The sequence below is a fragment of the Macrobrachium nipponense genome, chromosome 47, assembly GCF_015104395.2.
Source record: "Macrobrachium nipponense isolate FS-2020 chromosome 47, ASM1510439v2, whole genome shotgun sequence".
Taxonomy (NCBI): domain Eukaryota; kingdom Metazoa; phylum Arthropoda; class Malacostraca; order Decapoda; family Palaemonidae; genus Macrobrachium; species Macrobrachium nipponense.
The window spans coordinates 25427895-25454303 of record NC_087222.1 but is presented as its reverse complement, the minus strand read 5'-3'; the positions used below and the strand labels follow the sequence as shown (position 1 = coordinate 25454303).

Below are 26409 nucleotides of genomic sequence, written 5' to 3'. Positions count from 1 at the left end.
AAAGAGAGAGAGAGAGAGAGAGAGAGAGAGAGAGAGAGAGAGAGAGAGAGAGAGAGAGAGAGAGTGAGGGGGGGAGGGATGCCAGCCACGTTTTGACGGGACGAACTTCTACGCCACAGTTCGCCTGTGGCACCGAGCTGGACCAGTTGTGTCTATATACAGTAGTGTATATTCACGTATATTTCAGTCTTCTGCAGTGACTGTGTGTGTGTGTATTTCAGTCGCTGAAATCAAAATGTCGTATATTTAAGAGTCTCTCACTCGGCTTTTGTATATTAATCACTGAAATCTCACAGTGCATATTTGAGTTTATTTAAATGGCAGTGTATGTTTGAGTTATTTGCGATAAATGTGTATATTTCAGTCGTTTGAAATGACGGTGAATATTCCAACCTTTTACAGTGAGAGCGTATATTTTCGCCATTTGCAGTTATCCTGTATATTTTGCCTATTTGCAGCGACAATGTATATTTAGACTATTTGCAGTGATTGTGTATATTTTGCCTATGTGAAGCGACAGTGTATATTTTGGCTATTTGCAGCGATAGTATTTTGGGCATTTGCAACGATAGTCTGTATTTTGCCTACTTGCAGTGATAGTGTGCATTTTGCATATTTGAAGTGACTGTGTATATTTTGCCTACTTGCTGTGACGGCGTATATTTGGGCTTTTTACAGCGACTATGCATATTTAATTAGATTTGTACGATATTCTGGTGAAAGTCTCGAATTCTCGTCTCTGCGATAAGACCTTAAGTAAGTCACTGAAAAGGAAATGCTATCAGCGTAGCGTTTCCTGTGGCGCGATTTAAACCCCTGACAGATTGCTGGTTGCAATGCCACTTTCTCAATAAGTGCCCGGAGCTGTTGGCACTTGATGCCCCAGGAGGAATTGTGGGTAGATCTGTATAGAAAGGTTTAAGTTCCAACTATAGGAGTTGGAGTCGTGAGTCGTTCCAAGCCTAAAAATGTAAACGTTATCTATCACATTTATTCATTATTCAAATTCATCATCTTCGTGGTAAATGAATAAATGAGTTATTCAGGATTCAAATCAAAGCAGATTAAGTTGATAAAGTTGAATCTCTCTTATCTAGTTTATTAAGATTTTATCAAGACTTTATCAGATGTCAAAATGGAGTCAGATATGTTTGTTTTTTGTGACTCTCCCTGATAAGGAATTCTTTCCTTAATGCCTCACTTCCTCATGACACTTCGTGTGACACTTTTGTGACACTTCCCTCGACCCTTCAACTTTTGTGTCACTTTGAATTTTGACACTTCAAACTTTCGACACTTCTTTTGACACTTCGACTTCCACTTTTGACACATCTCTCGACACTTCAGTAGTTGTGACGCTTCAAATCTTGACACTTCTTCCGACACTCCAACTTTTGTGACACTTCTTCCGACACTTCAAATTTTGGCACATGCTTTTGACACTTCAGTGTTTTGAATTGTCGACGAAGAATCACTCTATCTAATTTTTATATATATATATATATTTTTAATATCGTATCGTAATCGTGCATGTGAGAATCATTGCCCTCTCTCTCTCTTTTTTCGCTCTCTCTCTTTTTACATGAGGGACCTGTCACTTGGGCAGGTGTGTGGGAGTTGAACACCTGTGTTCCTCAGTAATATCCAGCAGGTGTTTCTGAGCTTAGATGGACACGGTACCGTCTATTAGATTGGCTTATACGGCCCCCCCGCCAAAATAAAAAAATAAACATTACCATACTAACACGCAAAGGAATGTTGGCATAATTCCAGTGTATGTATTTCTGTACACATTGTTGTTATTGTACAGTATAGCATGAGTACTTTAATACCTATTTGTTTATCAATTGTACTCTGAACAATATACCATACTCTAATACCTATTTGTTTATCAATTTATAAGTTTTCTTAAATTTTTTTTAAATAGGTGGGGTCTCTTTTTTCTGTATTTTCCATTTAATAATAATAAATAATAATAATAAATAAAATAATAATTAATAAACAATAAAATAATAATAATAATCAATAATAATTAATAATAATAATAATAATAAAATAATAATAAATAAATAATAATAATAATAATAATAATAATAATAATAATAATAATAATAATGATAATAATAATAATAATAATAATAATAATAATAATATAGAAGCTCATATCTTGGGCACAAATCAACCCAGACGTCATAATATCTCTTCATGTCTTTATAATCAATAAATGTTTACCCACATTACTATCGTGAACTCCACAAACATCTCAATGCTTAACATCTTCCCAAACGTACCTGGTGAACTTTTTAATGTACTGGGGATGTTATTCCGTCATGCAAACGTGATGTTATTGCGAAAACACTGTGTCAAAACGCTGGGGAAATACTGTACATACTATGGCTTATGAAATATCCGGTCATGGGGCGATAGAACAGGCTCAGAAAATATTGTGCCCAATGAACCGTGAAAAATATAACGAAAACTGTAAGACATGCCGTTTATAAGCAGAGATTTCCTTAGATCAGGCGTTTTGGCAGTTTTTATAAGTACTTACTATGCTTCAGAGAATGTAAAAGTAATTTATATTGGCGTATTTTAAGATTTTAAACTAATGCAACGACTCCCAATGAACCTTGATAAATATAACGAAAACTGTAAGACATGCGGTTTATAAGCAGAGATTTCCTTAGATCAGACGGTTTTGGCAGTTTTTATAAGTACTTACTATGCTTCAGAGAATGTAAAAGTAATTTATACTTGACGTATTTTAAGATTTTAAACTATGCAAAGACGTGAGAGACGTGAGGCTGATCAGTTGCAATTTGCCCGAGTCGTAAGCGAGTGAGAGGGTGATGATATATTTTTATACATATACTCTATTTTTTTTTTACACTGAATACATTCCAAAAAAGACTCTGTAAACTTTCCCTCGAGGCTGAGAGTTGTCCAAAACTATTCGCAAACTGATTTCAGGACCTGACCTGAATTTGAATGAGGAAAGTTCCGCGTTTCTTGTTTCCCCGTTTTCTGTTTTGTCGTCGCGATTTTGAATGTCTCCGGTGAAGTTTTTTCGCTTTTTCTAAGCAGAAGAACCTCTGTATATCAGAAGTTGTGGCTTCTGTAAACCGTATTACACCAGTCCCTGCTTTATTCACACAGTAACAAAGTAGTTTTTCAGGCTTGCTCCCCAAGTAAGCAAACAATAAAACACAACTCTTTTCAGTGACGCGAAGAGGCACAAGTGTTCAGAGCCATTTACCGTTGAATAGCGTAAATTTTACTAAATTGTGATCACTGACACAGATAGTAATTTTACTGCTAGAGTGGGTTAAGCTTTACATATCTGTGTCAGGATTTCTATCCGCTAAAAATCGTAAGATAATTATTTAATTTGCCATTTTCCAAGTGAGCGGATATTAGAAAATAACTTAGAATCGAATTGGTATACTTTAATGCTCAGATGTGAAGCAATTTGAGACAGATAGATAGAATGGGAGGGGTGGGGTTCCAGCGGAGGGAAAGAGTAATATTTGCGTTTATAATGCAGACTTGTACATTAAACTGTACATTTGTATAGTAAATTATATACTCTGCACTACTATCAGTCTTGACAATACCCACACAAATAAACTGTAAATGTTTTTCCTTTACCTGTCAACTTTCGAGGACACAGAAGTAACCATGTGTCCTAGGAGGAATAAATTCATATCGGCAGCATTTTCGCCTTGAGCTAAGACACAAGCCCCGCCCATGTGGGCGTGGCCTTTATATCACGAAGTAAACTTTTGGCTAAAATCTTCTGGAAGTCCTGCCCACTTGGGTGTGGCCTCAGATTCTCAGAGTAACCAATTAACTCAAATCTCCCACAAGTCAAACACCTTCATAGACAGTAGTAGTTGTGTTAATTGTTAATGAGTTTGCAAGTAGTTGCACCAAGTATTAACAAAAAACAAATGCAGGTTGATAATCGCTAAAAATGTATCTAGTGTATCATCCAGTCACGGTTTTGCATTCTTCTCATTTCACAACCTATGTTGTAAATTTATTTCCAGATGTAAAGAAACAATAGATAATGTAATCCAAAGATTTATTATCATCTTAATTCCATTTATACCGTATATTGTATACCTCTTGATGTGGTATGGAAACTGTTTAGGTCAATGTTTACTAATATACGATGCCGACGAAGAAAGGTAGTTTTTCTAGATGAAGTTGAGATTAAAGAACGCTGCCCATATAAGAAACTCACTGCTGGATCTTTATAATGACTTTGGATGACTGGAAGTTGGGTGTGACAGTCTGCAAATCCCACTCAACTCCATCTAGAACTAGAGTCATACTCAACGAGTGGCGGTATTATTGGAATGGAATTATCTGCGCTTGGTTTTAAGACTGTTCAGACCATCTTGGTTTTAAGCGGTGTCCATTGACTCTTCAGCCTCGTAAGTAACAGGCTTACAGAGTCTTCTGGCTTTGAGGCAGGAGTTTTTTGAACTTCAGGATATCCTGAACCACTTTTCTCAGGATCGTATGGTCGACTGCAAGTCAAAGATTAGTTCGTACCATCAGTGAAGATGAGCGTTGATGCTCCACCTCGCGAGTCGTCCGTAACCAATGGAACTGCAAACGGCCTTGGTTCATATGAGAACATACCGAGGAGGAACTCCCTAGACGTCAGGAGACCTCAGATGACGTCCCAGAATGGTGTCATCACCATCAACGGCGACTCCAACATCCCAAGGAGCGTGAGTCTGCGGAGGGCCAAGTCCCTCACCAATGGGCGTAGGGATTCCCGACCGAGGAGGTACTCCGTGGTCGACCTTGAGGACCCCAGCAACAACATCAATTGCTACGACGCCCGCGTAGACGTCTCCAACTTAAATGGCCGGTCCTCCTCCTGCGTCGCGAAGAAGCCTCCCGTGAGCTACAGGATCCCTGAGGACGCCGAAGAGGACGAGGTCGACTCCACAGTCGTGAAGAAGGCCAGGGAGGGCCTCTTCAACACCGTCACCCTGAAGAGGAACCTTTCGGAGAGCTTCAGGAAGGTGAGGGGCCTCGGCGGTCGCAGGGACAGTGACCCAGACCGCGAGAAGAATTGGTCGAGGAACACCTCCGGCACCTTCGTGCAGTTCCAGGACGAGCTCGGAGACTGGCAGAGGCACAGCATCCGTCGGGGGTCCAAGTTCGAGCCCTACGACTTCACTTTCAAGGTTAGGGTCAAGGGTTTTTATTTATTTATTTATTTATTTTTATCCTCAAGAAGGTCATTTCAATTACTTTCGTATCAATTCTCTTAATTCGGCCATTATTCATCCTTTCCTTATTAATAAAAGTTAATTAAGTAATTACTTAAAAGCACTTTTAATCTGCATACATCATTATTCAACTCTCTAATTTAAAAGTACTTTTAATCTACGTATATTATCATTCAACTCTACTTTTACTTAACTATATATCAAAATAGAATTTCCAACATTTTGACCACATCCAGATGTCTCTATTTCAAACTGTCCACATCTCTGAAGCTTTAACTTATCTGCTTTTACTCGTATTCAATGTCCACACTGCACTGCCATAAAGGAGAATTGGCTCAACTGTGTACTGACTTATACTGATGAGCAACTTAACCCTGCTACAGACAACAGACAATATTTTGCAAACTGTCTTGGAATGTTTAAATCTGTAAACATTTGCTAAATTAAGTAACTAAGTGGTTTAAGTGGGTTTTGATGACAAATTTAAGTCTAAACATTTGCTAAATTAAGTAATTAAGTAATTTAAGTGAGTCTTGCTAACAAATTTAAGTCTGTAAACATTTGCTAAATTAAGTAACTAAGTAGTTTAAGTGGTAATGTGTCACTTAAAGACGATAGAAACTATTAAAGCCATTAAGAAATATAAAAAAGATAACTTCCCAGAATAACAAAACATGTTTATCCTGAACCAACAGAGACAAGAAATCTCATAAATTGAACCTACACCAATGGACGTATCTTTGTAGTGATATCTCATTACCCTTTGATATCGACAGCTAATTAAAGAGTATAAGTCCAGGGAACACAGAAGTTCCTTAAACAAAGGCGAGAATAAGCCAGAAAGGCGTCGTGTAATTATTAATGACGATGTTATTATTATTAAAGAAGCCCAAGAGTGTTTATAGGGTGCGTTCATTACGAGTCATATTCCCGAATATCTCTGTGATCACGGGATTACAGATCGTTTATCCGCCTCAAAGCGAATTTAGATCAACTGATATCTATAAACTACCTAATTAGTAAGGATTATGGCCCTTTGTGGTCCCTAGTTAACGAAGGACGCGACTGCGTTGTCAGATTTCGATAAAAAAAAAAAAAACGAACCCTTTGCTGGGACAATTTCGCACCACAAGCTAGGAATTTAGGTCACTCAAGAGGTTCACAGATGACTATACAGTTTTCTAATATATTTCCGATAGATTTCTTTCCTCATTTCAAGAATTATTTACGAATATATCTCCTTATCACGTTTGTAAAGTATGAAAAGTTTTGTAAGCCTAATTTTTTGACGTATAGGCATTCGGGTGAATGTTGCGTTTAACGAAGCTATACCTGCCGGACGATATACATCAATCGTTTAGATATATTCAATACGTTTACGTATGACAAAGTACTTACAAAGGTATATACATATAAATATATTTCTCAGCGATTTCCCCTCGTGTGACAATGTTTTATCGAAGCTTATGCACGTCAGCCAAATCTCCAGTTCACAAATCCTTGTTTGTACTGAGTCGTATATAAGATTTTCTCTCTCTCTCTCTCTCTCTCTCTCTCTCTCTCTCTCTCTCTCTCTCTCTCTCTCTCTCTCTCTCTCTCTCTCTCTTGCTGTAGGTACTAATGTTGTCCTTTGCCTTTGAAGGGAGCTTTATGTTTGATATTATTTTTGGGAGGTTTAAATAATTATATATTCCGGAGGAGTAAATCTAATATTAAAGTTTTAAAACCTTTATTGATAATTTTATGTAGTATTTATTTCATGATTCTGTTAGCCACCGTGATTTTAGATGAGTTATCCAATCTATAAATTGGTTTCCTTTGAAACAACTTAAGATAATTGATAGAAAACGAGAAATAATCGTATTTTTTAGGCATAAATATCATATTTCTACGTCTATTTTAACGTATAGGACCGTTTTCTCTTTAAAAAAAAATATTACGAAAGCTGATATGCATGATTAAATGATGTAAGAACACCGTGTAATAATCATTATACTCAAATATATAGAGACATATGTCAATATTTGGGTATGTTTTGACCTATAGGCTTGTTTGCCGCACGAATGACTTCTATAGTACCACTAGGCCTATCTTCCTTCTTATAGCCACTTAACCACTAATTCATGATCCTGATCACGTGATAACTGTGACCCTGTATATGACCTGACCCAGGTCATGCTCATCGGCGACTCCTGCGTCGGCAAGACCTGTCTGTTGACCCGATTCAAGGACGGGAAGTTCCTCTCCGGCTCTTTCATCTCCACGGTTGGCATCGATTTCCGGGTATAAATATGTGCCAATTTTGTTGCCTAATTTTAGTTAAATGTTATAAATTCTTGATTCAACATTATCTCCAGTTAAGGAGTTCGATAGTTCTTAAGTAAGACTGGATTGTAAGTGGGTATTTATCCTTTTATTTGTAAGTATAGCAAGGCTTCCAAGTATGGGTATAAAAATAGGCCTATTTTGTGCCCAGTTTTGCTTAAATTTTACGAATTATTTACTCAAAATCCTCTCCAGTTAAGTAGATGTGTACTTATAACTTTAGCTGTACGTAGAACTGGGTACTTCTCCAAGCTGAGGTCAGCTATGCCCTACTGAGGTCAAGTTTTGGCATCGTATTCCACATGGGAATTATATCTCTCCAGTTAAGTAGGTTGCTGTGTCGTAAGTAAGATTTATGTTATAAGTTGGTACTGATTACTTTAGCTATAAGTAGAATTGGGTATACTACTTCTCTATGAGGTCATGAGCTGTACGTGCCCTACAGAAGTCAACTTTTGGAAAGATAAGTTAGAGGTAAACTGAAATATAAGACCATGTTGTGTGAGTATATACAGAATTTGCTTTTGAAATATTACAGTAAATAGAAGAAATCTATATAATAATGACATATTGTAATGACTCTTAGACCTTTGACCTCCTAGATAAGAAAAATTTAGGTCAAGGTCAGTGAACAAAACCCATGCATACCCCTCATACCCCCAAATGTTCTCAACAGAACAAGGTCGTGACCGTAGATGGGTCAAAGGTCAAATTGCAGATCTGGGACACGGCAGGTCAGGAGAGATTCCGCAGCGTGACCCACGCTTACTATAGAGATGCACACGGTGAGGTCATTTATTCATGCCCGTTAAACTCCTTGTGCCCAGAACTTGTGTTTGTGTAAATATACTTGTGTATGTGTGTATTTATGCTTGCAAAACTTATGTTTGTCCCAGTAACTTACAATATAAAGTTGTGTTTGTGCAAAAATATGTTACTGAAGTTTGCAGAAATATCTTAAAATATGCAAAAAATATGTTAATTTTAATTCATTTCAATTTGTGTTTTGCATAAATATTCTTCTATGAGTACTTGTGTGTATGTGTGTTTGTGCAAGAATATGTTTATATGAATTTCCTTCAATTTGCGTTTGTGTAAATATACTGCTTTTAGTACTTATATGTAAGTGAGTTTGTGTTCTTACAAGAATGTATCCATATATATTTGCATATTATCAAGTAAACACACCAATAAAGATATTCTTATGTTGCCAAAACATCAACATTTTTATATTAACAAGGAGCAAAGACAAACGAATGTTTAAACACAAACAAAAACAATATTTATTAAATTTCTTTTTTGTCATCTTTTGCAGCATTGCTCCTCCTGTATGACGTCACCAGCAAAAACAGCTTCGACAACACTCGCGCCTGGTTGGCAGAGGTCCACGAATACGCCCAAGATGATGTTGTCATTATGTTGATAGGTATGGAGGGTGAAAGGTTATACAGTAAAGTTACATATGGCATATTTAAGTAATAAGATCTTGAACTTATCCTAAGAGATTAGCGGTGTTTTAAGAAAGTACCCCATCAGCTTAGGATCGTTTAAGATTTAAGCTGAATTCTCAGCTACAGAGGGTCTTTAGTCAATCATATACTCTTCAGCTTGATGTCTTAAGCTGAACTTTAAGCTTTATAGGCCACCTGTAAGGATTGCAAAAGCTTTGTAGGGATACAAAACTTAAAAATCATCTTGATAACTGTTCTGGCCAGAACAGGTAACAACTAGCCATCTTAACGTGATCAGAAAGCACTGGCTATTTCCAACATTATCTAACAAGAACTTGAGTGGAAACGCCACATGACTATCTCAACTTTCTCTCCCCTACCCGCTACACTTTTCCCACCATCCCTCACCTCCCCAAACTCCTCCCCCCGCCCAAAAAACAGGCAACAAATGTGACGTGAACGGAGATAGAGTGGTCAGGAGGGAAGACGGCGAGAGACTGGCCAGAGAGTACAACGTAGCCTTCATGGAAACTTCGGCTAAGACAGGCCTCAACGTCGATCTGGCGTTCATGGCCGTTGCAAGGTAGGAATAAGGATTGTGGAGGGGTAGTTCTTCATGCCTACAACAATAACAACAACAACAAGCAGCAATTAATAGATAATACATAATAATAGGTTTTCTACCTGTAGAGAGCAAAGCAAGAGATCTGGAAAGTGTTTCTACAGGGGCAAACGAATCTTCGTTGACCCCAAGTAGCAGTAAACATTAGCTAGTGTTGATGTATCATAAATATGTTGTAGAATACAATGTTTCTTGTTGTTGTAGTTGTTAAATAGAGAAGATTATTATCTTTAATTATCTATTCTGGAAATAATAGTAGAATGAGATATATAAAATGATTTGTAGTTATTTATAGATCCTACGAGAATATACATTTATTACTTGACACAGACCCATTAAAATGTTTAGAATATTAATTTGAACAATTCTAATCAATGAAACGCTTAAATAAAAGGCCCAAAAAGAAAAAAATTAATAATAATAAAAAAAATAAAAGACCAAAAAAGGCTTCATTCATTTGGTTTAAAGTTGCTATGCTCTCTCGAACGTCGGTTCCAATAATAGTCGAGTCGAAAGCCTTTTAGAAGTCCGTATTGTTTATTGTTTACTGTTTTCCCCAAAAAACAAACCTATTTCCCCTTTGATGCTGTCGCCGCCTCTGTGTACGTCCGAAGTGGATGATGAATGACGTTTGATCAAAAACAAAAACCGAAATAGCTCTAAAAATATCGGTTTAATCAGGACGTTTTTTTTTTCTTTTTACGTTAGTGGCTATTTCATTCGTACGTGCAAGAAGCATTAAACAGAATATTATCCACCAGAACTGCAGACTTCTGGAGCGGTACTTAACGTCTCTACTATGGTACGTACTCGTCGTCTTTTCGTGGATGGCAAATGTACGTTACTGTACGTTAGTGTACGTAATTGTCTATACAAACTTATTTCAGAGAAGCATTACTAAAATAACCGCTAGTACTACTGACTTGGTCACCATAAATGTTCACGTTCGTCTACATTTAGGAGGGGGACTAAGCCCCCTTTCCCCCCCAACCATCCTCGGACCCCTAATCTTATATATAACCTTACGAGTGAGGCCATTCGTTAATGGAGAACTTATTTTAAGCATTATTAAAATAATAGCTGCTTCTACTGACTAGGTCACAGTGAGTGTTCACGTTCATCTGCATTTAGGAGGGGGATTTAGCCCCTTTCCCCCCAATCCCGGGCACCCAGCCTTATATATAACATTGTGAGTGAGGCCATTCATTAATGGAGAACCTATCTCACCCCCCAAAACAGGGAGCTGAAGGCCCGGAAATCGACGAACCCCTCAGACCGAAAGTTCAACGTGGCGGACTACGTCAGACAAGAGGCCAGAGGGGAGAGTTGTAACTGCAACGTCGGCTAGCAGGAAACTACTACAGTCATTACAGCAATCACAGCAGTGTTCACAGCATTCACAACAGCAGCAGCAGAAGCAGTAACAACTCCGGAAGTCACTCGTGACCGTGTCATAATTCGCAGGGGGCGTATGGTGGTCCTCCTCGTCTGCAGCCGAAATTCGAAGACTCAGTGATTCCGAGTAGTAAGAGTTTCCCAGCTGAGAGGATTATATATATATATATATATATATATATATATATATATATATATATATATATATAGAAAATGTATGTGTGCGTGCGTCTGTACGAACGTTTAAAAAAAGCCTTTCGCGAACGACACCCTAAAGAAATATATTACCACCACGATACGCTTACATGTAACTAAGAGGTGTTTATCTCCACCTCGTGCTTGAATATATCTGTCTAAAACGAATTATATATTATATATAATAATTCTATATATATATATTATATAAATCAGCTGATTCGCGTCATCTTGCGTAACGCTAGGAAGGACATTTTTGAGTAGATGTATCTATATTTTGAATTTCAGAGCCTATAGCAGACCATCTTATATATTTAAACAGGAAATATCTGATCATCTGGTCTGAACTTTGATGCAATTTATGAATAATTCTTTAGGGCAAATCGTATTATTGATTTTTTCAACTTATAAAAGTACATGGAGAAGGTATTTCCTACGTCTTTCCTTCAGTGAGAGAATGAGAGAGTGAGAGAGAAAGTTCTCCAAGGTACCGTAATCCGTTCTGTCTCTCTCCGATGTGCTCCTGAGAACTTGAGGAATCACATGATGATGCTCACTATAGCCAGTAACTAAACGACCCATATTGTAGGAAACACATTAGTCGATATAACTCTTTAAAATTTGGGTTCTTTCGCGAACAGCAGGAGACTGTCTTTCTCTACAAACAGTGGGCAACTGCCGTTCTCTACGAACAGCAGGAAACTGCCGTTCTCTACAAACAGCAGGAAACTGCCGTTCTCTACGAACAGCAGGAAACTGCCGTTCTCTACGAACAGCAGGAAACTGCCGTTCTCTACGAACAGCAGGAACCTGCCGCTTTCCTTGAATCCCACACGGTGACAGTGACGATAAATTCGACGTTAAAAACCTTTCATCCAAAAGCGTTCATTCATTGTCAAGTAATCCTGTAAAGAGGCAACCAAAAAACAGCCATTTTATTTCACCACGAGATACATTTTTCATCGCGTGGACCGACTTGTTGCTTTCTATATCGTTCTCAAGGTTATCAAACAGTCCATTTACTAAGACGAATTAATACTTTGAAACGAACCGCTGATTAACGGGTAGCCATGTATATACGTACGTATATGCTTTCGCTGCTGTACATACGTATAAGGACATAATTGAATGAGTTTGTGTACAAGAAATGTATGAATATATATACCTATTTGCGCATGCATACACTAACATAAAAAGTTCCGTTATAATGTGGACACGCTATGAAGGTACGTAAAGATCTGAAAATGAAAAGATAGAGTCAGCGAACATTAAAGCTTTATGGTGGTACTTTACGCTTAATTCGGAAGTAAAGGCTTCACGGCTCTTTTGTCAGACTTCTATAAAACTGTATACAGCTCTATATAAAGCTCTATATAAACTAGAGTTGTTAGAGTTTGCCACGGGTGACTATAGAATATGTGGTGTCAACTTACGCTTAAGATGTAAAAGTAGTTTTTTTATTTATTTTATATATATTTTTTAGTTTATCTTATTCTTTTATCATTACACAGAATATACCCTTTGATATGAGATAGATGTTTTGGATGATATTATCGTTATGGTGTTACCGTAAAATGACGTACGGCTCTGCTCCAGAAACCAATTGCGTATTTGCATCATAAACTGCAATTTCACCCTATAACCTTTATAAAAATCAAAGAATGTTCAATTCATAAACATTCTCATGTAATATTTGTTTTGCTTTTACGTTCAGGAAAGATATTAACCGTTAAAATTGAAAATTGATTTACGTAAAAAAATTCCACTAGCCAAGACGATGTACCTATACCGTTTCCCAAACTCACGTTTTGCAGTGGCATGAGAGAGAGAGAGAGAGAGAGAGAATTTAGGAATTAAGTCCTCAAACCGACTAGTCCCCTCAGAGTGAAGAACATTTTCTATGATGAAAACAAAATATATTTGTGCCAATGTTTGTATAGAGATTTGTTTCCTTGTAATATATTTCCTGACCTGTAGTAAGAGAGAGAGAGAGAGAGAGAGAGCAGTGGCTGGTAACTTCCTAACCTGTGGTAGGGAAAGAAGGAGAGAGCGAGAGAGAGCAAAGGCTTGTAACTCTTTCTCCCCCCACACCTAAGATAATGATAATCCTAATTTATCTATAGAATGACAGAGAGAGAGAGAGAGAGAGAGAGAGAGAGAAGGGGCTCCTCTCGCGTATGTTAGGTTAGGTTAGGTCCAAAGATCAATCTGTTTTGTCCTGTCTCGTATTTGTAAGAGCACCTCTAGCACTCGTCAGTGCTAACTATTATCATTATACGCACTCATTATTTGTACCCATAGATAAGTATATATTGTGATTAAGAAGTTTGTAAACTATATATATATATATATATATATATATATATATTATATAATATATATATATATATATAGATTGTCTTGAACTGAAACAAAAGTTCAGATGGTGTCATCCGAGGTATATAATGTATTATTTAGAATCTTGACCTCAAAAAATGAGGAGTTCCCTATAGGTAGGGAACACAGAAGAGCAGAATGTATACAGCCAGGAAAGAGTTCATTTTCCCCTGAACTAATTCACCATGTTTGATTGTTCCTGTTAATGGAAATTTATCCATATTATTATTGTTGATATCCCTCAGTTGAAAATGCTGTTTTTCTGACCTCATGTATGCTTTGATAAATCATTATTTTACCTTATGTAATACACAAATAACGTACGTATGGATTCTTGGGGCGACTTCATTCACGCAGCCTAATTTATTTTCGCAGACGTCAGATCCCCTAGATATATTTTTTAGAATGGAGAAATAAAAATGAAGCTAGACTTTCTCAGAGTGATGGCAGAGAGAGTCAACAGTTGTGCTATTAGAATTTACTGTTACATGAATGTATCCCGAATGGCAATAAACTGTGAAAGGAATGTTGGGTTTTGTTTATGTCCTTTTTTAGAAGTCTTCCATTCGCCTGAGTGGGATATTGGGTTTGTTTACAGCCTTTCAGAAGTCTTTCTATCGTCGTTTGTAATTATGGACTGTTTTCATCTTGTATTCTCTTCTTTGTCCCCCTGTTCTGTCTGTTGCTTGTTTCTGTTCTGGACACTGTTCAGTCTGTTTTCCTCTGAGCACAGACTGTCCTTAACAATACCCAGTCTGTTACCTCCTTTCTGGGCATAGATTGTCCTTGAAAATACCCAGTCTGTTACCTTCTTTCTCGGCACAGACTACCCTTGACAATACCCAGTCTGTTACCTCCTTTCTGGACACAGACTATCCTTGACAATACCCAGTCTGTTACCTCCTTTCTGGCCACAGACTATCCTTGACAAAATACACACTTGTTTTTACCTCCTTTCTGGCCACAGACTATCCTTGATGATACCCAGTCTGTTACCTCCTTTCTGGCCACAGACTATCCTTGACAATACCCAGTCTGTTACCTCCTTTCTGGCCACAGACTATCCTTGACAATACCCAGTCTGTACCTTCCTTTCTGGCCACATACTATCCTGGATAATACCCAGTCTGCTGTCAATTCTCTATACACAGACTCATCTTGAACCATACTCAGATTTTTGTCACTTTTCTGGGCAAAGAATACCCAGAAAATATTCAGTCTGCTCCCATTTTTTCTGCCATCATGATCAAACTGACATCAAACACATAAACCTATCTTTTGCTAACTTGTTATCTCTATATTCTTGATGCTTTTGGAGTCTTATATTGATATTCTACCTCAATTAGTTCACGTGAGAATATGCAATCCTTATCACAGGTCTCACATCAGAAAGAAAGAATATTTTTCTTATTTTTTATTTACAAAACATAGATTTATCATCAAAAACATTTAACACAAAAAGTGTGTGAATGAGCAACAGGAAATCCTATCTCTTTACTAATCTGGTTGAGAGGACCCGCCCCTCTACTAGCTACAAGAACAAATATCTTTATTATGGACGAAACAACATAAATAACTTACCCTCTTATAAATATGATGTTTTGGTATTAACATAAAACACAAGCCACGCCCCTTGATGCCACTCAGTTGCCAGATGTTTCCAGTTTGTGGTTAATGGTACACCATTGTGAAAAAAAGACATCTGCACATTTTTTTGGCAATAGTCTTCCTTAAGGGTGTGGCTTGTGGCCATTTTTGGTATAAGAGTATTTTTCAGTTAAGGTTTTAACTTATCAAGAAATGCATGTTAAACACCCTTAGCTTGTTGCTTTATCCCCAAATGGGAGGTACTACTGCTCTAGGGGTCAGTATTGGAAGGACCAATTCTGATGAAGTCTTCACTTCTCTGTTGTCCTGTGAACTGCTATCTACTCGCGTCTTAGATCCAAAGACGACCTCACTGACTGTTTCCCCATTGCCAAACCTGTCTTCTTGTTGCTGGTGATTATGTGGAAAATCAGTTTCCAGAAGATGATGTGGGTGTTGGCCAGCATTACTCTTGGAGTTGGCTTCGTTTGGGCTGTTGTAGGAACCACCTTCAGAGTCAGAAGTATCCAGACGAGAAGTATTGCTTTTCGCGTCAGCTACTTTCTGAAATACCTGGATGCTGCGTTTCGTATCGTAACCTGCGAGTAAGATATTAAAATATTGAACTAGTTATACATTCCAAAAATGTGATGGTTAGTTGTGAGATCAGTTCAATCTCTCTTCAGTAGTAAAATATAAGCTACAAGGCCTTGCAACTTACCTCCGTCATCATCCTCGTCGACGATTGGAATCCACACGTCGAGCGGTCTCCCGTCGATGCCGTACCGCATGTTCTGGATGAGCCGGGCGTGACTCTCTGATAGCCGGATGTCCCGCGACCTTGGATCGTCTGGCAGAGGCTGAGAGATGGCCCCCAACGGGCGGAAGTCGCTCTCCATCTCGTGGGAGGAAGGGAATCTTGGAGGAGGCCCTGACGGTGGGTGGAGAGTGGTCCTAATTCGGTTGAATGTTGGTGCTGGTGGGAGATGGTTGGGAGGTGGAGGTCTCCTTGGATGGAGAGAGGGAGGTGGTGGTGGTGGTGGGGGAGGAGGAGGAGGAGGAGGAGGAGGAGAAGGAGGGAGATGAGGACGTCTCGTCTCCTGGAAGACAGGATGGTTCCTTACATGGGGATTCTGAGAAGTAGGAAAATGGACCCCAAATGGGTTAGAGAAGGAAGATACTGAGGACGTAGCAGGGTAGTAAATGGGTGGTCCTCCTCCTCCATGAAGTACTGCTGGTGTAATGTGTGGAAAATCAGCTAAATTAAATGAAGTGTGGGTCTCTGGAAATGGGGAGGGTCGTTTACTTAGTTTGTTCTTATTGGCAGCCACGTCGTCCGCAGGACTTTTACTGAAGGCGTTGGGACCTGACTGCTGGTTACTGACAGACTCCGAAAATGACAAGATCTCATCATCATCACTATCCACAAGGTTCCCAGCGGCAGGGACGTCAAAATTGATAAAATTGGGGTGCTTCAGGTTGCCTGGGGGAGCCGTCAGACGATTGGGAGGTGGTTTGACGTAAGCCGCGTGTAACGGAACGGGACGCAGTTGGGGAGTCTGACGAAGGTTATGTTGACCTTGCAGGAAAAGGTTCCCTGGGGGCTGACGTAAGGGCTGCTTCTCCTGCCTGCTGAAGTGTGGCACTACTCTGTTTCCCTGGTTGAATTGAGGCCTTCTGTGTCCAGGAGGGAATTGTGGCCTGCTTTGTGGGGTAAACTGGGGCCTGTGGTGTTGTGGGACTGGAGGCTTCTTCCTGTTATTCTGGTTAGAGTCATGGCTTCGAGTTCTGGAGTCGTGTGATCCGAAGTTCTCTTTAGGGATGTCTGGGTAACCCACCTCATTGAATCTGTCATCTTCCTCTTCTGCATTTTCCCTAATGGTTTCTTCATTGTTAGTTGCATGTGATTGGTTAGGTGCGACAGGAGTTGGCAAAATAGCGAACGAACTTCCACTTTCAGGGAACCTGTTTGAAGGGTGGGACTCCAAACTTGTTTGGGGAGAATTTTGGTTATGTGAAGCATAAGGAAGCCCAGCTATTTCCTTCTGGAAAGCTGCGAAATCATGGCCGGGCGGGTGAATATTTGCTGGGAGCACTACAGCTACTGCCGAGGGCTCTTTCTGATGCAGATTTGGGAAAGGTTGATTTAAATTAGGTTTATTTAAATACTGATTTTGCCTTTGGAAATGTTGAGGAACGTTTGGGGTTCCAGGTGATGGATTAATGCCTAAATTGCCTGGGTGGTAAGCGTTGTCGTCTTTCCGTAACTCAAAATTGATGAGCCCGTGGAAATTATTGCTGTCGACGAAGCTGTCATCCTTCTGTTCACCTTGCACGAGAGGTCCTTCCTTCACATCTTTGGCTTTAGATGCTCCGTCCTCAAACAACTCCGGCAGTCTCTCGTTAAACGGCAGGTCTAAAGGTAGCATAGGTGGAAGTCTGTCGGGAGGGGGCGTGGCTGGTACAATGTGGGGTGGAGGCGTCATCTCGGACGGAGGTTTGGTCGGAGGGTAATAAGGCGGAGGAACGGGAACGATGGAAGCGGGTAAGTTTAACCTTCCCTGATGCCCATTCGATTCCTGATTCTGATTCACCTGTTTGTCTGTTCTCTCAAGGTCATGGAGCGAATCAGGAAAACCAGTGAATGAGGACACTGAAGCGTCGTTCGTGTTACGGGAGTCGTCTGTTCTTACCTGTCTTGCAAAGCTGTTGAGTTGCAGGGAGTGTGTTTCCACAGGGGCCTGGAGGGATACTACAGACTCGTGTTCTAGTCTGTCAATGACAGGGATTTCCGTAGTGGTAGTCTGAGGCCCGTGGTTAACATGGCTCACTGGTTCTCCAAACGTACTAGAATCTTGGGAGAGCAAGGAAGTACCCTCATCTTCATGTTTTTTGTATGACGCGCGAAATCTCCTAGACTGATCGTTATTGACGGCAGCAAAGGTAGGTTGCTTATCACCAGACGACCAATTGGAATGGTTTACCAAATCGGTGAATTCTTTCTGATCCAAGTTAGGTGACTTTTGTTGTGGGTTATGCTGTGGATGGTGTATACCGAGATTTCCTGCACCTTGATCGTTGGTTTCCTTCTTCCCAAAAGAGAAACCTGAGGTGTTTTCAGGTGTTCCTTGAAACCCTTGGTACCTTGAGACATTGAACCGTAAGGGCCGCTCATTAGAAGCTGGAAGGCTGTCTGCTTCAACGAGGAAGATGTCAGAAACATTCACTGGCTGCTTTTGCAGTGCGTCGGAATGGACCGGCGGCTCAAATCCCGCATGGCTGTTAAGAATATGCGTGTGATTGTGATTTCCCACCGGTATATCGTCGCTGGCTCCATGATCCTTCAAGAAATCGTGGAAGGGATTGAAGAAATATGGCTGCACAGTAGCTCTCACAGGGGGGAACCTATCTCTCAGATTTCCAGCCAGACTTGGCCTCTGATTTGACGCAGGCAGGAGTCTGGGTGGTGTCAGGACCCGAGGAAATGGAGCTAGCTCTGAAGGTGACTGGAATGTGTCGCGGAACCTTGACTTCTGATGGTGCATTTTCACCCGGTCCATCATGTACTCTCGCGTGAAGCCGCTCTCGGGTGCTTGCGCCGCCTGCGTGACGTTGGGAGCTAGGCCGATCTCGTGGTTTTGCTTGAAGGCTTGCTCTTGTGACAAGAACGTGTCCTGACCACTTGAGTGTGGATGCGTTAACGGGGCAGGACTACCATTGTCTGTAATGAAAAATGTAAAGATTACTAATAAACATCTTTTCCATTCTTGAAAATATGGAAAAGTCTGTAAGTAAAAGTAAAAATTATTAATAAAAATCCTTTCCAGTCTTAAAAATATGGAAAAAGTGACATTTTAAAAGCAGAATCAAGGATTAACTCCCTGTAAAAGAATTCTTTCATATCTTCACCAGGATTATATATATATAGGCCTATACGTGCAAAGAGGACTCTAACATAACCTATCTCTCCTTCCGAAACACATCTGTGAGCACACCTTTAAAGAAATAAGGCCACATCAACACCAGGACCCACCCAAAACACACCAAACACACTTGAAAACCCCATCTCCCGTTTTTTCTTAACTTTTGCATTCAGATTACACTAGGTCTTCAACAGCCACTGTGAGTATAGCCTAAGATGAAGGAAGTTTGATTGATAAATTAGGCCTGTAAGTGCATATGATTTATGTATGTTTATAAAGACTGTGCTCTTTTTATTAGCATGGGTGTAAACTTCAGTAAACAGACTATATATATTATATATATATATATATATATATTATTATTAATTATATAGTATTAATATATATATATACTATTATATAAGTAAAAGGTATAAGCCACGAAAGAAAGATAAAACAACGGAGTTTCTGCAAGATCTTTCGACTCAACGTCCTTTACTTAGCAGACAAACTGACTTACATGAGAAATTTAGAGTACAGATTTGTACCTAGAACCCAAGACACCTGGAGAATGAGCAACCTTTCCAAACAAACGTAAACATGGGTACAATTTAAGACCAAAAAGATTAAGTCCAACTGCTCAGACGCAGGGACAAGACAATTAAGGATTATACAGAGAGGCAGCTGACCACATCCAGATCTCTGGTAAACAAAAAACTTATTCACAAAGCATATTAAACATACATATACAAAGAAAATATCTCTAAGGCAACTAATTTGTATTTAAGTCTGTAATTATATCTTTGAGGTCATTCTTAAATATGTTACAAATACCAGGGTCTAAATGAAACAGGCCACGACTAATATTAAAATTACAATGGGAAGTAAGTTGCTTTATGGTAGATTCTAAAAGATTTCGTGATAAGACATCTTTTGATCTTGCAATTACTAAACTACCAATTCAATTTATCCAGTGGTTGTTTTCACTTAAATGAATGAATATTGCATTAGATGTTTGTCCAGTTTTGACAGAATATTTATGCTGTTTTAATCTTACTTCCAAGCCCTTGCTCGACTGTCCAAGATAAAAGGAGGGGCAGTCCATACATGGAATTTTATATATTATGTTGTTGCTTTCCCTATCCATGAGAGTAATACTTAACAGAATAAGACCTACAGTAGAAGAGAAACTTAGAGAACAGCAGTGTGGTTTTAGAAGTGGAAGGTCAACAGTGGATCAAATTTTCACCTTAAGACAGATAATTGAGAAGAGATGGGAGTATGCAAAGCCAATATTCTGTGCTTTTATAGACTTGGAGAAAGCGTATGATTCAGTATGGAGAGATGGAATGTGGAGAGTGGCAGAACACTATGGTATACCACTGAAAGTGATAAGGATACTAAAGAACTGGTACCAAGGTGTGTGCAGCTGTGTACAGCTGGATGGACAGCAAAGTGACTGGTTCCCAGTTGGCAGTGGGCTAAGACAGGGATGTGTTATGTCACCCACCTTGTTTAATGTATATATTGACAATATAATGAGAAGAGTGATAGAGAATGAAAACAGAGGGGCTAGTATTGGTGGAGAAGTTTTTATGGATTTGGACTTTGCTGATGATGTTGTATGGTAATGAGGATGGAGACAGAGACACAGAATTTTGGCTTGAACATCAGCACAAAGAAGAGCGAGATCATGGTTGTGGGTAAGGATGATGATTGGGTGCACATGGAGGAGATGACAATCAGAGGACAGGAACTCAAGCAAGTTGAGAAGTTTGTTTATTTGGGGAGTGTGGTAACAGCAGACGGGAGGCAAATTGAAGATATACAAAGAAGAAAACTAGGAGCAGCAAGAGCTTTTGAGGTTCTGAGAAAAAACGTTTGGTCAAGGCATGAAATCAGCTTGAAAACTAAGATGAGAATATTCAATGCAGTAGTACTACCAGTCCTGATGTATGGCTCGTCCACCTGGGCACTGACCAGAACAGAGGAGAAAAGGTTGGATGCTTTTGAGATGAAACTGCTGAGAAGGATACTTGGCATTAAATGGGATGATTATGTTAGAAATGAAGACATCAGGGTGAAATTGAGGCAAAGGCCAGTCAGTACCAGGTTGAAGAGGGGAAGGCTGAAATGGTTTGGACATGTTGAGAGGATGGAAGAGAATAGAGACCCCAGGAGAGCACTGAGAGCAGTACAAATAGGAAGAAGACCGCTGGGTAGACCAAGAACGAGGTGGATAGACATAATTTCAAGGAATCTTGAGGATGAAATCCAAAACTTAGAGGAAGCAAGGGAAATGGCTCGGGATAGAGACAGATGGAGAGGAACTGTATCAGCCTTATGCCACTGGCCAGTGGTGGGAAGATAAAGTAAGTAAAGTAAAGTAAGTTTCCCTGTGGCCATTTTTTATTAACATTCCTTTTAGTGTGTTATTATAAGGTCAACAAGGTTGACCTTAAAGGCTTTTAGCAATGATTCAATGGTTTCAAATCCGTTAAAATTAGGCAAACTGAGAATGTTCTTAGAATTTTCTTTCTCCGTGTTACTTACACTATAAAACTTTTTGTGGGCTTTATTATAACAAATATCTAATATATGTGAAGGATAACATAAATCTTTCCCTATTATTCTTATGTATTCAATTTCTTGATAAAAATATTGGGGACAGACAATGCGCAATGCTCGTAAAAACATAAAAGAAAAATTGATATTTTGATGTTAAGATGGTAGCCTGAATAGAAATGAACATAAGTTAAGTTGTTGGTTGGTTTCCTATAAATACTGAATTTACATTGAAATGGTTCTCTATGTATCAAAACATCTAAGAACGGGAGGTAATTGTCTTTTTCCAATTCTAGAGTAAACTTAATCGATGGTACCTGGTTATTTAATTTGGAGAGTAAATCATTTACATCACTACCAGCACTCAGAACAGCTAAAATATTATCAACATATCTATACCACTTTATAGGAATATAAATGATATTAGGTAAATAGCATTTTTCAAAGAATTCCATGTACAAGTTTGAGAGGAGTGGTGATAAAGGGTTGCCCACTGCCATGCCAAATATTTATTGATAAAATTTACTATTGAATATAAACTTACAACCACAAATGCACAACCTGGTGAGTGAAATAATGTGACTTATAGGTAGAGGTAATTCATGCTGAGTTAGTTCATTACTAAGATATTCTAAAATAGAGTCTATAGGGACTTTAGTAAAAAGAGAACATACATCAAAACTAACGAATCTATCACTGGGGCAAAAAGTAATTTTGTTTAATTTATCAACTAAATCTAGAGAATCGGAGATGGTTCCAAGTAACGGGGACAAGATCTTAGTAATATATTTCGAAAGTTTATAAGAAATGGAGCCAACTGTACTGATAATAGGCCGCATAGGGTTATTTTCTTTGTGCGTTTTGACTAATCCGTACAGGTAAGGTAGCGAAGGAAATTTGACTGACAATTTGCCTAGTAGTTCTGTTTTATCTTTAAGGACTTTTTTTTCACTGTGCTATTAAAGTTTTTTATGACTTGACCAAGGGGATTTTTTATACTTTTTTATAAGTCATCAACATCCAATAGGGCTTGCATACGTGATATGTAGTCAGCTTTATTTAAAATTACTGTACTAATTGACTTATCAGCTTTTGTAATGTGGATAATATTGTCCTTTCTAAAGATCGGTCAAACTTTTCCTATAGCGAGCAGGAAAGTTATTTTCATACTTTAACATTGGCAGCTCCGTAATCAATACCTTTAATTATGCCAACATGATTTTGAGGAAGATCATAATATTATAAAGAAAGATAAACCATATCCAAACGCACTCACAACATTTTCACTTATTTGTTTTGACAGGTTTACAATACAATCTTGACGTGACAATTAATCCAATCACTGCTATCAATTAGATTTTTGAGTTTTCTGTCGAGTTTCCTTTTTAGGGCATCTGTAGTCCTGCGCAGTTTTTCGTAAATTTCCCGTCGCAGCGAGTCCTTCCAATCAGCCGGGATGGAATGATTAAAAGCGATCCTTGTTTTCTCCAATTCCTTAAATTTTTCTTTCTCTTCTTGTTCGGCGGCGGCTATGTGCTGTTTTAACATCATAGCACTAAATTCGTTGAATGGGGATGGTCGTACATTCTTAAACAGCGTGGCAGCAAGGATTTAGGAAAGTGGTCAGCTGCCGCTCTGTATAATCCTTTAATTGTCTTGTCCCTGTGACTGAGCAATTGGACTTAATCTTCTTGTTCTTAAATTGTACCCATGTTTATGCTTGTTTGGGAAGGTTACTCATTCTCTAAGTGTGTTGGATTCTAGTTACTAATCTCCTTATAATCCCTATCTGTCACTAATACGACCTTTCCTGTACTGTCAATTCCTCATGTATATAAGTCAGTTTGTCTGCTAAGTAAAGGACGTTGAGTCGAAAGATCTTGCAGAAACTTCGTTGTTTTATCTTTCCTTCGTGGCTTATAACTTTACTTGTGGATTTATCACGTTCCAAACTTCGTGATTCAGTTACACACACACACACACACCACACACACACACACACACCACACACACACACACACACACACACACACACATATATATATATATATATATATATATATATATATATATATATACATATATATATATATATCATATATATATATATATAATACACAAAAACTATGATTGGTAAGATGCTAATGTTCTGTACATAGATACATCTTTACATCAAGAAATAAATTCTGTTGATTTCGTAAAGAAAATTTCGAGAGAAATATGGTTATTTTGAGTTTAAAAAATCACATTCGACAAATGAAAACTATATACTAATAAAGATACCGAAAGTAGCTACGTATTCATAATGAATATCGCTAAGTCACGTAATTACGTATATTATTTTTGTTATATAACATTTATCTCCACTCAAGTTGAAATTAAAGAAGTCTGTTCGTAAATAATATCAAAATTCTTAATTTTCTATTTAATTATTACTTCAAAGAAAACTGTATTTAATGCCTGACTGACCTAAGACTTTAGTTGGTCTTACATATAGCATTCTCTAACGTATTTTAAAGACAATTAGCGACCGTTAGGACGACCAGACACTAAAATGAGTTCAAAGAACTATTCATAGACCTATCGAAAATGTCTTTGAGTTATAATATCTAAGAACATGTTTGATTAGAGGACGTCTTGTCCAAAAAATGACGTTCGAGGTCGATTGGGATCGAATAAGGTTTGGCGATATTTAAGCTCCGTTATTTTCGCTTTTTGGGGGTAAATAGCTGCAATAAATATATATTAAATATATAATAAACCCATAAGCTAACTCACGAAGGTCAAATATACCCACAGGATGATTTAATTATGCCCAATTAAGCCTAATTTTTGTGGTGACTACACACTTTCAAAAATACATAGTACCATACCTTCGACATTGTCGTCTTTCCCGAATCATCGACACTGGGTATGATCTCCTTGGCACTCGCAGCGTGCCCCTGGGTCTCCCTGGCACTGAGGGTATAATTAGTGCCCCTATTACTCTGCTGGACGATGGGAGGGGTCGATCTCACGGTTGAAAAGAGCGCTGGAAATACGTATATGCAAATCAGGTGCATTCGTCAAAAGTTTATTTTTGGTTAGGCCTATATGTCGATTTATTCTTATTTACACATGTATATCAGAGAGAGAGAGAGAGAGAGAGAGAGAGAGAGAGAGAGAGAGAGAGAGAGAGAGAGAGAGAGAGGGAGAGAGAATCCTACAATACTTACCCTTCCTCCTCTCTTCTATCTGAGCCTTCTCAATGATATCCTGCGTCGCCTCAAACAAGTGTTGGTGGAGTCCTTCGTCCTGCGTTGGTACCAACGAGTGGCCCCCCTTCGGGCTGGCGGTCCTCTGGCGGAGGAGGAACTCCCTCACGCCCTGTTGTAAGGGCTCAAAGGTGAAGGGCTCCTTGGAGGAGGCCTTCTGAGGGGACTTCGAAGTTGAGGATATAGAAGCTGGATTGGTTTGAGAGAACGCGTTCTTCGTCAGGGTTTCACGGCGCCCTTGGGATTCCTGTTGCGTCCTCGTCTCCTTAGGAGGGGCCTGGACTACCGAATTAGCTTCCGTGATGGTCTGGGCGGCTATCGCCGCCGACGGGAGCGTGAAGGAACCGTAGACGACTTGTTTATCGTCTCTTCCCACAGATGCCACTTCGTCAGGGAAGTGTTGTTTGATGTCCGTCGCCCCCTGGAGCCATTCCTCCAGCCTGTGGGACGAAAGGGCGCCGCCCGCAGGCGTCAGGAGGAAGTTGCTCGTGTCTAACTGCACGGGCTGGATGACTGGCGCCTTTGGGGTGTCGGTGGAAACGAGGTCAGAAGGTCTTAATTCTATAGGGTCACGGAAGACTGACCAAGGCGTCACGCTTACAATCTGCGCGCTCAACGACCCCGTTCCTCCGTGGGCGTGTCGGATGAATCTCTCGCCCGTGGGTGACTCGAGCGGGTGGTCACGCCCTCTGGGTGCTCCGGGAAGAGGGAAGGGAGGAAGATTTCCACTTCCCGTCGGATCGAGAGGTCTCAGTTCAACGGGTTCCAGTCTGATGATCTTGACGCTGGAAGAGGCGTGATTGGGCGCGATCGTTTTCTCCTGCTGTGGGCGGTTTCTGCCGGTTTCCGGAGGCTGGGTGGGGCTGGTGTCCTCCGTGGACTCTTCGTGAGTAATTTTACCATCGCAGGCGCCTCGTACGGGATTGGCACAGGGCCTGAGAGGGCCAATATTCTTCCCGGAATGGAAAGGTGACCCGGCAACGGCGCCATCTTTCCTTACTCCTTCGACACCAGTATTTCCGCCCTTTCCTGCCTCAGGAACTCCCCTGTAGCGGAGCCGCTGCTTCTGACGGCGGACCTGACGTTGTATCTGATATCTCTCTCGGTCTCCCGCACCCTCAGTCTTCTCTTTCTTCTTGTTGTTGTTGTTCCTGTCCGACCGAGGAACGTTGGGTCGAGTGGAGCTGCGAGAAAGCGTCACAAATCGCTCACGAGTTTTCCCTACATTTTCGGGAATTAGGACCCTCTGGGTCCTATTTCCGGCCGCTTGGGGAATCCTTATAGTCGTGTCCCCCTCGGGAGATCCTACACGGGTGGACTGACGGACGACTTTGGGCGCGAAAGTGGCGTTTCTTTCGCGAATCCGCGAATTCTCGTACTTATCCACTTTCGCTTGGCGACTTTCCCTGAGAAAGTGAGGCGTTTGGTGTTCCAAGTCCCCCAAGACGGGACTGTAGTCTTGTTTCTCAGCTTTCAGCGTCTCCG

The 26409-nt window shown here is 39.7% G+C and overlaps 3 protein-coding genes across 5 annotated transcripts in view; 1 reads left to right on the top strand and 2 right to left on the bottom strand.

Annotated features, from left to right (window-relative positions):
* The first annotated feature begins 115 nt into the window (after window positions 1–115).
* LOC135204780 (ras-related protein Rab-26-like) lies at window positions 116–13567 on the top strand. Of its 3 annotated transcripts, none has more exons than XM_064234956.1 (7): window positions 116–166; window positions 4050–5207; window positions 7425–7535; window positions 8254–8362; window positions 8893–9003; window positions 9470–9611; window positions 10890–13567. In XM_064234956.1, the coding sequence occupies exons 2-7, from the start codon at window positions 4572–4574 to the stop codon at window positions 10996–10998; spliced, it is 1218 nt and encodes a 405-aa protein (XP_064091026.1). In that variant the 5' UTR covers window positions 116–166; window positions 4050–4571; the 3' UTR covers window positions 10999–13567. The 3 variants fall into 3 exon arrangements, with proteins under 3 accessions (XP_064091026.1, XP_064091028.1, XP_064091027.1); XM_064234958.1 differs by having other exon boundaries at window positions 124–161; XM_064234957.1 differs by having other exon boundaries at window positions 127–202.
* A 1521-nt stretch (window positions 13568–15088) lies between these two features.
* Window positions 15089–18920, bottom strand: LOC135204482 (uncharacterized). The gene is made up of 2 exons (XM_064234660.1): window positions 15925–18920; window positions 15089–15802 (listed from the first exon to the last, which is right to left on the bottom strand). Exons 1-2 carry the CDS (start codon window positions 18764–18766, stop codon window positions 15447–15449), a joined length of 3198 nt encoding a protein of 1065 aa, XP_064090730.1. The 5' UTR covers window positions 18767–18920; the 3' UTR covers window positions 15089–15446.
* LOC135204596 (uncharacterized) overlaps window positions 18901–26409 on the bottom strand; it is an 11836-nt gene continuing 4327 nt past the window's right edge. Inside the window, exons 2-4 of the mRNA XM_064234746.1 lie at window positions 24886–26409; window positions 24544–24701; window positions 18901–18924 (exon numbers count right to left, since the gene is read on the bottom strand). The exon at window positions 24886–26409 is cut by the window's right edge and continues 163 nt beyond it. Coding sequence (XP_064090816.1) covers window positions 18901–18924; window positions 24544–24701; window positions 24886–26409 — 1706 coding nt within the window. The remainder of the gene's footprint in view (window positions 18925–24543; window positions 24702–24885) is intronic.